The 16,291-nt window shown below is 42.5% G+C and overlaps 1 protein-coding gene across 1 annotated transcript in view; it reads left to right on the top strand.

Moving 5' to 3' along the window:
- Window positions 1-16,291, top strand: part of EARS2 (glutamyl-tRNA synthetase 2, mitochondrial) — a 54,879-nt gene that overhangs the window by 20,225 nt on the left and 18,363 nt on the right. Inside the window, exons 5-8 of the mRNA XM_078664787.1 lie at window positions 1,593-1,701; window positions 3,667-3,820; window positions 7,643-7,773; window positions 9,505-9,637. Coding sequence (XP_078520913.1) covers window positions 1,593-1,701; window positions 3,667-3,820; window positions 7,643-7,773; window positions 9,505-9,637 — 527 coding nt within the window. The remainder of the gene's footprint in view (window positions 1-1,592; window positions 1,702-3,666; window positions 3,821-7,642; window positions 7,774-9,504; window positions 9,638-16,291) is intronic.

Raw genomic sequence — 16,291 nt, forward strand, 5'->3', positions numbered from 1 at the left:
TGTTTGTTGTCCTAATATCCTAAAAATTGATTCAGGATCTGTTTAACTTATTTTACACAAACTTCCATTCAATGTTTGTTTACTTCGTTAATGCAATCCCGTAATTATTTTAACATTCTTGTTCTCGGTTAGATATTATTAGTTCATTAACCTTCATATATATATATATGGCCCCATTGGGCTAACCAACCTATTCAAGGATAGTTATAATCGATGTCTACTTTTATTGAGTCTATAATCACATTAGTGTTACCCAAGTGGGACTATTCCAAACCTTACATTTTGTACATGTATGTAATGGTGCCATCTTTTTCATAATTGTAATCTTAGAAAAATTTCTGTCCGCACAATTCCAGTTCATTGTATTGCCAAAAAGAAACCTGATCCACTAAAAGACTAATAACATGCAATATTTAAATTCTTGCAATGCGAATTATAAATCAGTTAATATACAGCTTCTCTTTACTTGGAAGAAAGCAACCAACCTTAATAGCATCCTAAACGAGTTGTTTAATTCTTCCTCAATATTTAAAAATCTTTTCAAATTAATTATTTTGAAAATGTACTTTGTAATTAATTTATTGTATTATTTTACATCTAAATTGATATTAATTTTACTTTAATTTCAGTTATTTTTATCAATTACATTTAATTAAAGTCTTCTCGAATTATATTAAATTTATCTTTACATTACGTTTTTACTATTTAATATTAAATTCTCTTTATTTCAAATTATTTTTAACATTTAACTAAATTTCTCATATATATTTTCAGGTATGTATAAACTTTAATGCAATGACTTACCTGCAATGTAAAAGACTCCTGACATAATGGCGGGAACCGCTACTGTATGATGTAGTAACACCCGAAATAAGGCTGCCGACGTAATGGTAGCATGCCAGACGTTTTGTTGTATGGTATTGAGTGCTGTATGGACATTAGGAAATATCAGTGCACAGGTTGCAGGAGGAGAACAGCTCTTGATAGATATTCAGTAGAGAAGATTGTGTTCCTCATGGGCGAACACATGACTTCATGCCACTTACAAGGTTACTGAATGTCAGCTAGAAGGACAATTGTGTGGTTAAAACAATTTCATGTGCCTTTGCGATGTAGGTGAGTAGTAATGGTAGTTTGTTGGCTCTCGCTCCAGCTGCTTGAGGTCCCCTCTTTGTTCTGTCTGTACGTTGCGCTTTTGGTTCAGGAGCATGATATTTGTGCTTTGTGTTATTCCAAGAGCTTAATTGTGTTGCTGACCCAAGAGAATAATAGTAACCCCTGGTGCGGCAGCATTCTGACTCGCTTGTAGTGCTGTGTAAATGTTGTCCCTGGAATCTACTGATCATTACTCGTTGTCTCAATTCCTATTGGGATGCGTGACAAAAAAAGTTATGATAAATCTATAGCACCAGCCAGCTTTCCATCTCCTTCACACACCTATCTAAATCCTCAGGCACTAGAGCAAGTGGTGTTTGAGGAGGGAAGTGAAGTGAGCGTTTTCCGTTTTCCCCCCAGAGATCTTAAAAGGAGTGGTTTGGGAGGTGGCAGGAGGCTGTATATCCATGTGTAAAGAAAGCTACTTTTCTTCACAGAGAACCAGATGGGTCGAACATTAGAGAAGCTCATCCAGCAGTTTGATGTGAGCAGGATTATGAGTCACTCTGCCCTTCTGGATCTGGAGAAGCTGCCAGAATTTAACAGGTCAGTGAAACACGTCTTGCTCTGTGATGCTGTGTGAATACTTGATTGCTTTTGGTGCTTTCTCTCACAATATGGTCCTTTTTTCAGCCAGGTCGGGTGTTTGCCTATGAGTGATCATCATCCAGTGCCATAGATGAGATTGAGTATACTCACTCAGCACAGCTGGCAATTTATTTACATGTCAACCCCAGGAGATTGTCTACCATTCGGAGGCAGGCCTTCGAGGTGCAGTGTTCCTCTCATGTGACCTATATGCAAGGGTTACCAGTTCTTTTTTTCTTCTTTTGGTTGGTATTTTGACCAGACAAGTAAAAGTGCTTTAGGATAAGGGAAGACGTTAGCTAATCATTCAATCTATTTACTCAAATTTTTTCTGAACCGGTGTACTGTTGTTGTCGGAATCCAATGCTAGTCAAATGCTAAATCTAAGCTGAGCCCTGTCAAATCTTTTTCAGGTACTGGAGATTGGGGTTGGGGAAATTTGGTTTAATTAAAGAAAATATATTCTTGAAAGAACCTCTAACACCATAAACCCCTTTGCATCCAATGAAAATAATACTCGGCCACTTTTAAAAATCTGTCCTATATCCTTTGCCATAGGACCCCACTTGCCTGTACAAGCTTGGCCCTGGCTGTTCTAAATTATTTTTTTGAAATCAGTATTTAGAGCAATCCAGGATTTGTCCAAGAGGGGCAGAATGATTCGGATTTTCAGCAAAATAATAAGGCGGTGTTTTGGTCTCCACTAGCACATAGTTAAACAAGGAGTTGTTCTGATGTTGGAAAAATGAGGCGCACGCCTCTTTTCAAATAGTAGGAAAGCTCTATTCACAGGCTATGAAATTCACACACAGGTTGACTGCAAACCACAGTTAACAAATGGAATATACATTTAAAAAAGCAAGCCATGTTGTGGGAGGTGAGCACAAAGTTCCCAGTTTTCGAACTGTGATGGTTTTACGTGGTAATCTGGGTGTGTGGCTGGTACAAGAAATTGGCCCATGGTCTGTGAATCATTGTTATGATCGTGTTTGCCTGGAAGAAATTGTCGGTGGGTTTCTCTATCTCACCTTTTTCTTGCCCCCCCCCCCCCATTCACGCCCTCTTTCTATAAAATGAGTTTAAAGAATGGATGACCCTTAATGTGCGAGCATGTTGCCAGTGAAATTTCCTTATTTTGAGTAGAGGTTTTAGTGTTTCTGGAAGCCTAATAATTCTGGAGTTGGAGTATGACTTGGGTTCTGGAAGAGGAGTGGGTGATGAGCTGACCAAACCTAGGCCTAAATTTACTGGGTTTTAAGGTATGACGCCTGCCACTAGCACGAAGCATACAGAACAACTTTCAGGATGATACCTTAGCTGCTCATTCATGGTCCCTGTTCATGACCGAGTCCTATATGACGATAAATAAAGCAGATTCAGTTAGGGTTATGCTGATTCCCAAGCAAGGTCTTTCAGTCATGCAGTAGGTAATGCAGGTGTTATTTTGAATGACCCAAATATAATTGTCTGATATCTAATCCTCAAGTTTAACGTTAACCACAAGTCCATGTTCCCCATAACCACATTAACCCCAAGTGTTTTCCCATATTCATTTGTCGGCCTATAGTTGGCAAACACTGCCATTTTCCTGTTTTTCTCTGGGCTTGTGAATGCCTGCTTTTGTTCCATTGACTTGGTCTAGCAGTGTCCATGCACAAGTTGACCTTTGCATGCCCTCTTTGCTCGGTGAGTCTTTGTGTTGTCGTTTCGGCCTACCAAATGATAAGTTTTAGTCTTGGGACTGTCCTTTGTAGGGCTCCGTCTGAACCAATCGTCTGACATGGTGGTGTTTGATGGCAGTGAAGGTGTCTGACTTCTGATGTTTGACCTTCATTCAAGAGGGGACTCATCCTGTACAGCCCATCCTTCCTTCTCAATATGTGTAAAAAAAACTGTAGACTTTTTTTTTTCTGGTGTTCTTAGGATTCATTTGACTCGGCGGATCTCTAATCCCTGTCTGCGTGTAGATCTGTGTTCAGTACTGAGGACTGAAGTGGAGAAGACCTACAGTGACCGCATTACCGACAGAGAGGTTTTGGAGACTGATTACATTGAACGCGTCCTGCTTCTCAGGAAGGTATGTACCATGGAGGGGAGTTGTATTTGAGTACAATTTAATGCTGTTTGGAAAGTGCAAGCCTACGTAGGCAGCGGAGCACTGAACAGGGGCTGTAAATCCTGATCTCCGCCATGATCATTTGCGAAAAGGCACATTGTTCAGGGAGAAGTGGTTTCTTAATTATAGGAAGATTATCTCTGAATAAGTGTGTCTTTATAGTTCATTTCTGAGTTTTGGAAGAGTAGGAGAAGTTCTGATATTGATGGGGATGTTGTTCAACTTCTAGATGTGTTATTGGAAAAGTCCTGTTCTGCCCTCTTTTCAGTTTTTAATTTCTTTATTTCCAGTATGGTGAGGTCTTGGCATCTAGTTTCTCATTGTCCACCTGAGGTAATTATTTTCATAGGTAGCATTGTACGTGATGTAGGTGGTCATGAAGATGTGGAGTTGAAGCAGGAACTGATGCAGTTCCTTTAGTGTTTGGGAAATGTGGTACATTTTTATCAAGCATTTGAGATGTGCTGCGACTTGTAGGATGCGTTTGTGGGTGTCAGTGTAATGGCAGGGAGTGTAGTGAGTAGAGTCTTGTATCCGTGTGTGAGAGAAAGCACTCAGGCTTGGACTGAGGTAGCAGAGGTTTCACTCTTTCCAGAAGGAGAGGTGGTAGGTAGCAGTTTTGGTTTACTTGGTAATGTTTTCTTTTAAGGACAAATATGTCTCAAGGTGAATAATATGGAAGTTGCACTGGCAAGAACCAGTCTGGTAGTAGCTAATTTGTAAATAAATAAGTGCTGGGGCTTTCGTCAGAAGGCAGCTTGCTCCAGCCCATTTCTCCTGTTGGCACCGCATAAAACATAACCAACTACTAACCATGAAAGTGGAGAGAAGTTGTGGCATAATGGCCAGAGCTGCTGACTTCGGAGCTCGGGAACCAGGTTCGAGTCTCTGCGTCGGTTCAACATCCTGTGATTCTGGGAAAATCACTTAAGTTCCCCGTGCCTACCATAAATGAATGTGTCCTTCACTGAGGCTCATGAAAAGCGCCAGTGTTGATGATTATGTGCCGGTGCTGAGTACCGGAAACCACTGGCTCAAATTAAGCATGGGAGTCTGGGTTCATTTCTGTGGACCAGGCTGCAACTGTGGTTATTTGTTGTGCTATTGTAGCCCGAGTGGATGAGGATGACTTAAAATGTATGCTGATGTGGGTGTGATCTATGTTTTTGTGCTGAAGTGTGCATTTAAGTTGAATGCATGGTGTATGATGTCTGGATTCTGGAGAAGTTCAGAATGTGTGTCATTAAAGCAAAAGAAGGTGAATGTTGTATTGGTGGGGATGGATGTATGGTGAGTGGTATGTGGAGGAGGTTCTGGGTGCTATACTGCCTGTAGCGGAGGACACCAAAAAATGTCTTGCATTCAGCCATTATGATGAGACAATCTGTGAGCGTGGTAAGTTTCACGTGACAAGCCTTCGCAGCCTTCTTCCAACTCTTGTGCCCGATTTCTGCCCGGATAGTCCCTTTTTGTAGGGACACTGTGACAGGTAATTGAGCATGGTGGACATGGGATTAATAAAGAAGCATAGTTTGAATGTTTTCACTGTGACTTATTCACCCAATGATTGCCAGTTAGTGGGATCTAACAATCATGACGCCTCTGACCAGAGGAAGAACTCAAAGCAAGGCACAAAGAAGTTAGCAAATGAAAGGGAAACAGAAACAACATTACTGAGACGCTATATTCATAAAGTGCATCAAATCCAGCAAATGCATGATGTAAACCCAAACTGAACAAGGTTTGAATCTATCATATGTCAATACAACCTGTTTTCGTTTTTATCTCCAGACCAAACTTGTAGAAAACCTTCCAAAGCTGTGTTTTTTTTCTCTGCCTTTTCAACACATTGTATTGCTAGCATTCTCTGGCATTTGTCAAACTGTGTATTACCACTGTCATGACATACACAGTGATACTTTTCATAAATCCCATACAAGTAAAATACATCCACAAAATAAAATCCTACAGCTTATTTATTTCAGTTATTAGTAAAGCAACTGAATGCTGAAGATTCTTACCATCAGATAACTAATTCACAGGCTCTCTAAGTGTCATACGCAGTCTTGAATGAAAACGTTTCTAGTTCTCTTTTAAACCGGACTGCTGATGCTCGGCTTTACAGTTCAACATGCAGCAGATTCCATTCTTCCGCGGTGGCATAAGAAAATGCTCCTCCACCAAAAGCAGCTCACTGGATTCTAGGAAAACAAAACAAAAATGTGCCATCTGACGAAAAATTGAGTGTACAAGCATGCCCTCTGAATATTTGGGCCAGTAGTTTTGGGGCACTTATGAACAATCCTGACCATAGATTTAAAGAGAATTGGCAGACAATGAAGTTGTCTTAATGTAGGTGAAGTCTGCTCCCCAGAAGGAATGTCAGTGATCATGGGTTATCTGCAATCTCTTGATAATTTCTTCTTCAGTAAAGCCAAATAGCAGCAGTTGGCGTAGTCGAACAGCTATATTAGGATATAAGTAGTAATCACTTGCTGGCGTACATCCACCTTAATAAATGGTAGAATTTACTTAAAGGATCTTTTGCTGCCAGAAGCAGGTACTCGTTACCTTGTTGATCTGTGATATTAATGTGCAATTGGAGTTTGGCAGACCCTTGCAATATTAACCAATGTTGCAAGGGATAGGGGCAGAGCTTATAGGCCTAACAAATTACTGTGATTTCTCTATATAATTCCTAATGACCAATACCACTGTTTTATCCAGATTCAATTTAAGAAAGTTATGAGCCAGACAATGCCTTAAACAGAGGAGTATTTGCAACAAAATCATAATGTCCAGTCGTAGGATAGAGTTTAAATATCATTTGCTTCTTGTTGACCTATGTATAGAGATGGACCTCCATGTCCATTTACGGCGAGACCAGATTGGTTACAAAGGATTAAAAACAGCAGAGTAAATATAGAAAATTAAGGAAAGCGCCAATATGCAGAGATTAGGAGAAGGCCGAGTGGAAATTAACTAATCGCTAACAACCGTGCAGAACGATTCAAGACACCTAATGGCTGATTCTTGAAAGCCAAGAACAGAACCGCCTTGTCACGAGTGTCAAAGGCTACAGAGAGGACGAGCCATCGGCCATCATACGCAAATCATCCAAAACTGAGGTAACTTCTGATTGGCTGAAGTAAAATAACAACCCAGGCAAAGTGTAAATACTGGCAAAGTTCAAGAGACAACAGAGAAATATATATAATAAACAAGAAAGCACTGAAATAGCATTCAAGAATTGAATTTAATAAATGTGATTAAAATGTTATGAAGATATTCATTAACATAAAGACAAATAATACTTCTGATTGGTGCATTGACTGCACCCAAAGCCTTCCTGAGTGGGGCAAAGCTCTTTGTCTTCTTCCACGAAAGAGTGAAGCCGTTGAAGTGCCAGCTTTCCACAGTAATTGATACAAACAGTAGAAGAGATCCTGATCGTTTCTTTTAATAGTGCACCCACCACAGCAATTGGGTAAATCACTCAAGGAAGGGGGTTCTCTGGTTCTGTGCATTATTTTCACGTCAGACAGTATGTAATGCCTTCATAGCCTGTAGTGCCGAATACCGGTCTAGGGAGCCTTTTCCTGCATTGAATGCCATATGTTTAGTTTAGCCCACGTTGAACATTGATAATCTTGCTTGCAATGCACACTGAATCCGTCTAGTCGCGCTTCCAGACCATGTGTGGTTCTTGTCCTAATTACAGCATCATTTGCAAATGGCAGGCTTTGCATCACAGAAGAGTAACATTGTCTGCTTTGTCTTCAGGGCCACATAACTCGCTTGATGGACCTGGTGTCGCCCTCCTATTCATACTTCTGGGTGCGCCCCTCGGTTTCCAGACAGCAGCTGGAGACGATCTCAGTGGAGATTGACAAGATCACAGGGCTAGTGATGGGGTGAGTATGAATGCAGTGCAGATGGAATGTTGGTATTGGCTGTGGGCAGTTCTGCATGTTTATAGGTTTGAGGTGTTTCACGCGCGTGCTGTCAGCGTTTTGTGCTCGCTTAGCTGAAGAGTGAAGGGCGGAAGTCCGGTCTGACGAAGCATGTCCCATTCCCATAGGCCACCCTTTTTGTCCTGTCAATTTGTATTTTAGTTTCCTGCCAACTCCATTGGTCTACATGTCCATCCTATTTCACTTTTTGTGGTCTCACAGTACCTACTGTTATTCTGTGGGGAGGTTTGTTTTCTTCTTTTTTTTTTTTATTTTTTTTATTTTTCTTCTCTTAAACTTTGTCCATCACTCCTCCCACTGATTCCTATGAATGCTGCCTCCAGTCCACTTGTGATTGAAGGCTCTTTCATAGCGCACATTAGCAGTCTTCCCTCCATGTTTTGCATCAAGCCTGTCTTAGTTTGTTTCTAAACCTCCAACAGGCATGAGGTCGGCTTTATCCATCTGAACTAAAGATATAGACATCCTTGTACCGGTTTACAAGGCTGTTTGTAGCTAAGCCAATACCCTGTGTCTAATCCATGTAATTGTTCAGGAGCCTTGCAAGCCACACATACAATCGCAAGTGTCCTGTGGCTTTACTAGGAGTGGCTGAAGGGGGGGAGGAATCTTGTTGGGTCTGTCGCGGTTGCATTCCTCCTGGACCCATACTGAGCCCTTTCACCACAGATGTTAGTAGGACCCTTGCATGTGGCTGGGGGGATGCATTGGTGGGTCTGTCGTGGCTGCATTCCTTCTAGACCCTTACTGAGCCCTTTCACCACAGATGTTAGTAGGACCCCTGCATGTGCCTTAGGAGGAGGGGGGTCTTTGTGGGTCTCTCGCGGCTGCATTACTCCTGGACCCAATCTGTGCCCTTTCACCACAAATCTTAGTAGGATCCTTGGATACTATCGCATAGAAAGCAAAGTGTTGGAGTGCTGCTCATTGACATGTCGTCGGCTAAGCCGAAAGGTGCAGATGTTACCAGTTTCCTTGGTTATTGCTGTTGTTCTACATATGTTCCAGTGCTATCACACTTTTATCTAAATTAATATCTTTCCTGGTGTTTGTTTCAAGAGGGCTGTGAAAGCCTGTTAAAAAGTTTATTTCCCATCATTGACGTTCTCTCCCTACAGACGCGGCCTAGGATGTCATATGCTCCACTGCCTCACACTGGCTTTTAAAAAATACCCCTAGGCTCGGGTGCCCTGTGGTGTTCAAGCAGAATTCTAAAATAAACACACAATAGTCCTGTAATCAATTTAGGCTACATATTTGAATGACACATATACATTCATTTTTACTGCATTATTACCAGAAAAAGGCAAATGTTGTGATCTCTGAGGTTAATTATATTCTCTTTTGAATACCTTAACTTCTGTCCCTCTGTTCCCCCTAGATAGTGTGAAAGTGTAGTCCTGCCTCTGTTTCTATGGGATGTTACTTTTTTGGATCCTGAAAATCTGGTCACCACAAGTGTGAAATAATCTCCAACACGTGGATTGTAACTATTGCATCTGTCTTGAGCCGTGCATTCTCATTCTCTCCCTCTCAGCCTCATTCCTTCTTTCCCTCTCTTCGTCATTCCCTGTCTTTGCCAGCAGCTGGGTGTATCACCCCCAGCTCCTCTGCATGTTGCCTTCTCCCAGGCACATTCAAGACACTGAACCATGCATTCTTTCTTTTCAGGATGCTCCAGGTAGGATCCGCGGAACTGACCACAGATTCGCTGAACACTCATCTGAGGGGCCTGCAGGGACGGGTGCAGACAAAGTACAGTGACATTATGAAGCTTCTTCGACTGGCACTGAGCGGGCAGCAGGTACAGTACGAAGGGTGAATGGGGCTTCCGGCCAGAGAGCATTATTGAGGAATATAAAACAGGGGTGTTGCATTTGCGTTGGGGGAGGAGGGAGAGGCGCATTGGTCAGTGCTCATTAGGTTCTGTCTTTGTAGAATAAATGTTCTGCCCTATGCATTCTCCATCTACTTAGGCCAGCGGTGTAAGTTACTGATGTAATATTCATGCGTTTGTGTATACTTAGTGTAACTGAAATCAAAAGTGAGGACATTTTGTTGCGATTTCAAAACCTGTTACAAGAAGGCCATCTACCTGCCACTGTTTCTTCTGCAAGTAACATCTGGGCCCCACCCACCAAATACAGGAGTATGATCATTCACCATACAAGAGTATGATCATTCACCATACAAGAGTATGATCATTCACCATACAAGAGTATGATCATTCACCATACAAGAGTATGATCATTCACCATACAAGAGTATGATCATTCACCATGCAAGAGTATGATCATACACAATACAGGAATATGATCATTCACCATCCAGGATGTTGATCGTTCACCAATGTGAATAGTTGATTAGAAATCCTTTGGCGTTTTGGGTCTCGAATATTAATTCTATTCACCAAGGAGAAGCAACCTAGTAGTCTAACTCCAGAGTTTACGTGGAGCAAGTCATACCTTCTGGGAGTCTTTCTAAAATCTGGGATCAGTCGATTTTCAAAGTATGTCGGTGTGATCTAGCCTGGTAGTCGTATCCGACTTGGAAAGTGCAACCAACCAGTCTTGTAGTATATTCTGAGTTGTATTGACTGGCCTCCTCACCAATCAGTCACTGCATTATTAAATGACACACCCTGCTCCAAAGACCAGTGTGGTCAGTCTTGTGCATTTCATGTCCCCCCTTCATTGCTTTAAGCAGTTCCTACCTGAAAATCAGACGTCATGTTCTCACTCAACCAAAAATGGAAAATTGGCTCACGCCTCTGAAAATGAAAGGGTTGTGTAGTTAAATGGTATAGTTAAAAAAAAAAAACAATGAGGCATATAATCTGTGCGTTAATGTGGAAAAAATGTTTTTCAACAATGCGGTCACTAGGGAATTTGTCAGTGTTAATGATTAAAACTCTTCTGTTAATGTGACACTGTGCAGACAGCATTTTTGTAGCCATATACTGTGTGTTCCATTACATACAGGCTCCCCTTGCATGGAGCTCTTTTACTGAAAAGCCAAGTTCCAAATACAAGTGAAGGTGTACCCCTGTGAACAGGAACTGACCAATGTTGACTGTAATAAAGGCAAGCGGGACCTGAGCCAGGCACATTGGACAAAAGCTAAATGCTTGTTGCACCTGTTGTCTGTGCCTTGTCCCTTATATTTAATTTAGTGTTATTTGATTTTATCAGTAGCCTTATGTTATTTTTAAATAAGTGGAATGACATGTTTGCCTGATGTAGTAAGTCTTGCTTTGTGCATGGAATTGCCCCATGATTTGCCTGTGAAATTCCTAGTGCTGAAATGTTTGCTTGTTTGCGCTGATTTGGCGTTTCGTTGGTCAGAGTGCGTGAAGTAACTCGAGGGTGAGTGCTGATAAAACTTCGACAGGGAAGGTGGGAGAGGGAAAGCGAGAGTGGCTGACTGTGTTACCTGTGTGTTTTGTTTATGCTGTTTGTGTAGGATCTCCTCTGTCAAGGAGTAGCATATATGCTGGGTGGAGGAGGGCATGGTCTGTGAATGGTTTACTGGCAGACACATGGGAGTGTTGGATGAAAGTAGATTGAGCAAGAAAGACCTGAAGGTCCTGGTTGGGGGGCCCCAAACATAACCTTCATATGAATCTGTTTTTATTTTATCTGTCTGTAATAATTCAAGCAAGCCTCTGGCAAGGGGTTGTGGCAGAAGAATGGCATGAGGGTGTTGGGAGGCAGGACTTCTGCTTGGTTTTCTGTAAGCTGCCCATGGCCTTTGCTATTTTCTAGAAAGCAGTGTGCGTGTGCGCCATGTTTTAACTGGTCTGCTTCCATAAAACAGAGGGGAGTGAGGAGCCGTTGTCAGCTTAGTCCTTTAGCTTTAATGCTGGTTTCCCTTGCCAGAGTGTACTCTATCATGTCTCTACCAAGAGACGGGAGGTGTTGTTATGAAGACAGCTCAAGGAACTGAGACGCAAGGCTGTAACTGTCTAGCTGACCAAGAGAAGCCTTACGAATGCTGGCCGTGGAGCTGCTAAATTGCCTTTTAAGTCAAACCAAGATCATCCTTGGCCCTTTCTTGTGTCCACAGCGTCCCTGTAAATATCTCTCTACCTATCCGCTTAGGCCGGTAGCCTGTTCTTCTACAATTTCCTTGTGGGGTCTCTTCCGCTTCAGCTAGAGGGGGGTTTTCAGAAGCTGCAAAATTTTTTGAGGTATCATTCTTCCCTTTATGGTTCTGGGGATGCCTTAAAGCCAAGGTCACCACGATACCCTAAAAGAGTAGTTGCTAGTGGCTGCTGGGCTGCTCACGCCCCATTAAACTTGATGGTGACAAGTGGTTACCAAGATATGGAATCGAACACTAAAAGGCCCTGTATGGGCATATACTGGGTACTGGGCCACTCTTATAACCGTGTTTCCAACTAAAGGAATTTGGCCCTTAACTGGATTGTGGTCTCCACCAGCGTTGGTTTCTTCATTGGGGCATGGGGGTGTTGTCCCCCTGTTTGTTTTGTTATCCTCAGGCGATTCCATTTTTTTTTTGTGCTGCAGTGCGCGGCCTGGCTCGGGCAAAGTTTGCCGTACAGAAGAGTCAGTGAGGACCGGCAGATGTGGGTGGGGGGTGGGAGCCTCCTTGGATGATTGACTGTGTCAGTGACGCAGGGCAGCTGCTGAGCCTCCTTGGGTGAAGTGCGCATGTCAGATTGGACTGGTGCCTTGCTCTGACCAGCCCGTTATGTACACTTGAACTCTTTCCTACCTGCGCAATGTAGGAGCCTGGGGGATTGCTGCCACAACCCCCCAAGGCTCCTAAGGAGTGCTGGCACACATGCCCAAGCCAATCCTCATGCTGCTCCCTCACATCAACAGCAGGGGAGTAGTGCAAGGATTGACTCAGGAGCCGCAGGGGTGGGGCAGGGACTGGAGGGCCAATCTGGTGGTCACAATGCACTAGGCATGCCTGGAGACAAAGTCACGAGTGTTCTCTGTGAGGGACTGGATGCTGAATTGTTTAGTTAGTTTTTGCAGGTCGTCTTCAGGTCTTTGAGTGCAATTATTTCGTGAATTTGGCCCTCAGAACATGCTGGCCCAGAGGCATGTATGTGAAAGTCTCGCTTTGCACACGTGCAGATCCAGAGCCGTGCACGTAAAAGATTATTAAAGAACAGACTGGCCCAGAGAGATGCATGTGAAAGACTTTGATCATGTGCAGCTCCAGTTTTTCACACTTGAAGCTTGCAGCGATGCAAGTGTGTGCACTGATTTGTACAGTGTCCATCTCCTTCGCCAGGCATATGCCGGGATCCGATGGGCAGCTAGAGAACCAGGCCCATGTGCTCCCCTGTCACCAAGGTCCTCACTGACCGGCTCGGGCCTGCTCTCAAGGCAGAGGCCTACGGGTGTTTACAACCTGGCCTTTGCCACAACCCGTTCGTCACCCGCCTGCAATAAGTCATGCCACTCTCCTCCTCTGAATAGCAATGTCTGTTGATGCTTTTTTCCAAATGTAATTATTTTAAATTTAATTTTACACTTGTTTCATAGCCTGAATCCCCACCCTTATGAGCTGCAGAAGAAGTACGCAAAACGACAGAAACCCTTAACAAGGAAAACAAACTCTAACCAGATATGTAATAAAATATTACCTCGTGAGGACAGCCTCAGGAAAATCAGAATTCAATAAATAAACACTATTGACGCAGTGCTTTCATCTCTTCTGAGTACTTGGGGGCAAAGTAATAAAATACAGTACCTCTTTTGCAGACACAGCACTGCCACCAGCAGAGAAGACTGTCAATTAAACAGGATTTATTGCATTTATTTTAAATTTACATGTACTGGCCACTCATGTACATCCGTGTGCATTCGCAAACTTACATTTCGTGTTTTTTTTTGTTTTTTTTGGCCTATTTTATTTTTTGGGGTACTTAATCTCAGGGTTTGCTTTCCTGGCGGGTGTAATAGTGCAAATATATTTATCATCAAAGGACTTAGAGGCTCATTGTGTGCAGGTCGACAAACTGTGGGCGTGTTGGAAGCTCATAGTAACCATTGATGTGCCACCATTTCTTGATGGGTCTTTTGTCATGAGTAGATTACACAAACATGGCACGGAGCTCACCGTGACCTGGGAGGTGCAATAATTTCCTATTGTGTCTTTTCTGGCTCCTCGATTCTAAAAATGTGACCTAAAGATTATGGAAACCTGAAAGTACAAACATTTCAAGAAAGGGTGCTGTGAGTAGATGAGGCAGTGCCACCACTTTAGACTATGGGGGGGCTTTAAGTTAACTCATTACAGTAACATGCCTTGAAACTCAAGGAGACCTCGAGATTTCACCACTTTGAGGGGTTCTTTGTTGCTACCAGGTTACACAAATATCAGAAGAAGCTGGTGACCAAAATGTATAATTCATTCTTCTGAGCGATGGGGAACCCTTCATTCCCACACTAAACAAACACACCATGAAGGGCATGGAGACTTTGACATGCCTCCATTTCTTGGCTGATATGGCGGACCCTTGCTCCCACATTACACAAGTATGTCAAAAGGCCCATGGAAACCAGGGGTTTGGTCAATTCCCAGAGCAATATGGGGTGCTCTCTCTTCCTCTCTTCCTCTCTCTCTCTTCCTCTCTTCCTCTCTCCTCTCTCCTCTCTCCTCTCTCCTCTCTCTCATGGAGACCTTGAGATGGCTCTATTTTCTGGATGATATAGCACCCTTGTTCTCACATTACACAAGCATGGCTTAAGGTTGAGGGAAACCATTAGGTGGTTCCAGTTCCTGAGTGTAATGAGGGACCACTGCACCCACATTATACGCACACACCCTATGAAGGTCACAGAGACCTTGGAAGGGCTCATTGAAATCTCTGATGTTGTAACTACAATTTCACAATTGCTTTATTTATATTTGGGGTTATCGTTTTGGGCTAGGAGTTAATGGTTTTATTTTGTGAATTCAGCTTTTCAGTATAGTATTGTACGTAACTTTCATTTAAGGAGTTTTGTTTGTAGAGTAAATAACCGAGTAAAAATTAAAGTTATTGAGCGTTATATATTGTGTCATATTTTATTCTGAATTTCAAAATCCACTCAGCTCCTGACTTAAGCTGTGGCTGTTCACTGAGGGAGTCAAATACCTGCAAAGGAGTATCCTGATTATTCATTTTCAGTGGATCATTAATACGGCATTGGGACACCACTTTATATCGCCCAGTAATTTATGACTGCCTCAAGATCCCAAGAAAAAGCCCATGGCTACACACTTGGGGCTCGTCCCAAGAGCTCGGCACATAAAAAAGAGCTTGCACACGGACTAATTACCATTCATTTATTTGAAAAGTTTTATAAAGCACGAACAAGACCCTAACGGGTATCGGAGCGCTGTACAGATGTGGCAAAAGCATGAATAGTGCCACAAGGTTTGGCAGAAGTGAAAGTGCATAGCGATTGAAAGGGCTGAGTCCGGGTGAGTGGCACCCGTTCCGTAATCATAGGGAGAGGAGGGGACCTCTCAAAGCTTGGGGAAATTACACCATAATCCTTTTATTTTTAGGGTGGTGGACACGTTAGCTGAACCAGGGTAAGAGCATAGTAGAAGTGCTATGTAGGGGTCAAACTATTATCTTCTTCCTTTTCTGGGAGTTTTACAGCTTTTGTGACCCCTGCAAGGATACCCAATGTTCTATGTTATTTTCTCTTATGGTATTCTAAAGTGCAGGTTTCACTTCTTCATGTTGCTGATCTAAGTGTTAACTTTCTGTCTAAATGTATTAGGAACTATTATCACCCAGAACCTCTAAGAGTGAAGGGAGTTGGAGTCAGAGGTTTTTCCTACATTGGCCTTACTGTTTAGGTGTGGGCTTTATCTCATTCTGAGACATAGATCCTGAATAAGGTTGGGTTAGAATAAATGTGGTATAATGGGCTCGAAAGGGGTACAAGAAGCTGTGTACTTGAATCTCCCCATATAGCCTGTGTAGGATTGTAAGTTTGTGTCATAAACCCTTAAGCCCAAGTGAGGGGTCGGAGGGCAGGGACTGTGGATCTAATGCTAAAGATATTTGTGTGTGTAAATGAGCGTTTCTCAAAAGACAGGATTGGGTTCTTTGCATGCATCCATAATGTAAAAAGAAAGTTTTCAGTAAGAATGTGTGAACAAGTACCAGCTTGGAGCTGGTCTGGATTGGGAAGGGGATCACAGTTGTGTACCATTTTTAAACCCCTAAGTGAGAGGAGAATATATATTGGTCTATTCTAACTTTATTATATTACCATTGGTTGCCAGACTGTTGTTTTGCTGACCTTTGAAATGGTGACTGTGTGGTAAATAAATAATTAATTACCGGTACTATTTTTGAATACATTAATAATAACAGATAGCTCAATAAATAAGAGGCAGGATCCGAGGAATCTGAGTCTAACAGGCTTTAATCAGGCACAAAGGAAGGGACAGGATCGGAACAGCCTGAAATAGA

The sequence above is a fragment of the Lissotriton helveticus genome, chromosome 10 (genome assembly GCF_964261635.1).
Source record: "Lissotriton helveticus chromosome 10, aLisHel1.1, whole genome shotgun sequence".
In the NCBI taxonomy this organism is placed as follows: Eukaryota; Metazoa; Chordata; class Amphibia; order Caudata; family Salamandridae; genus Lissotriton; species Lissotriton helveticus.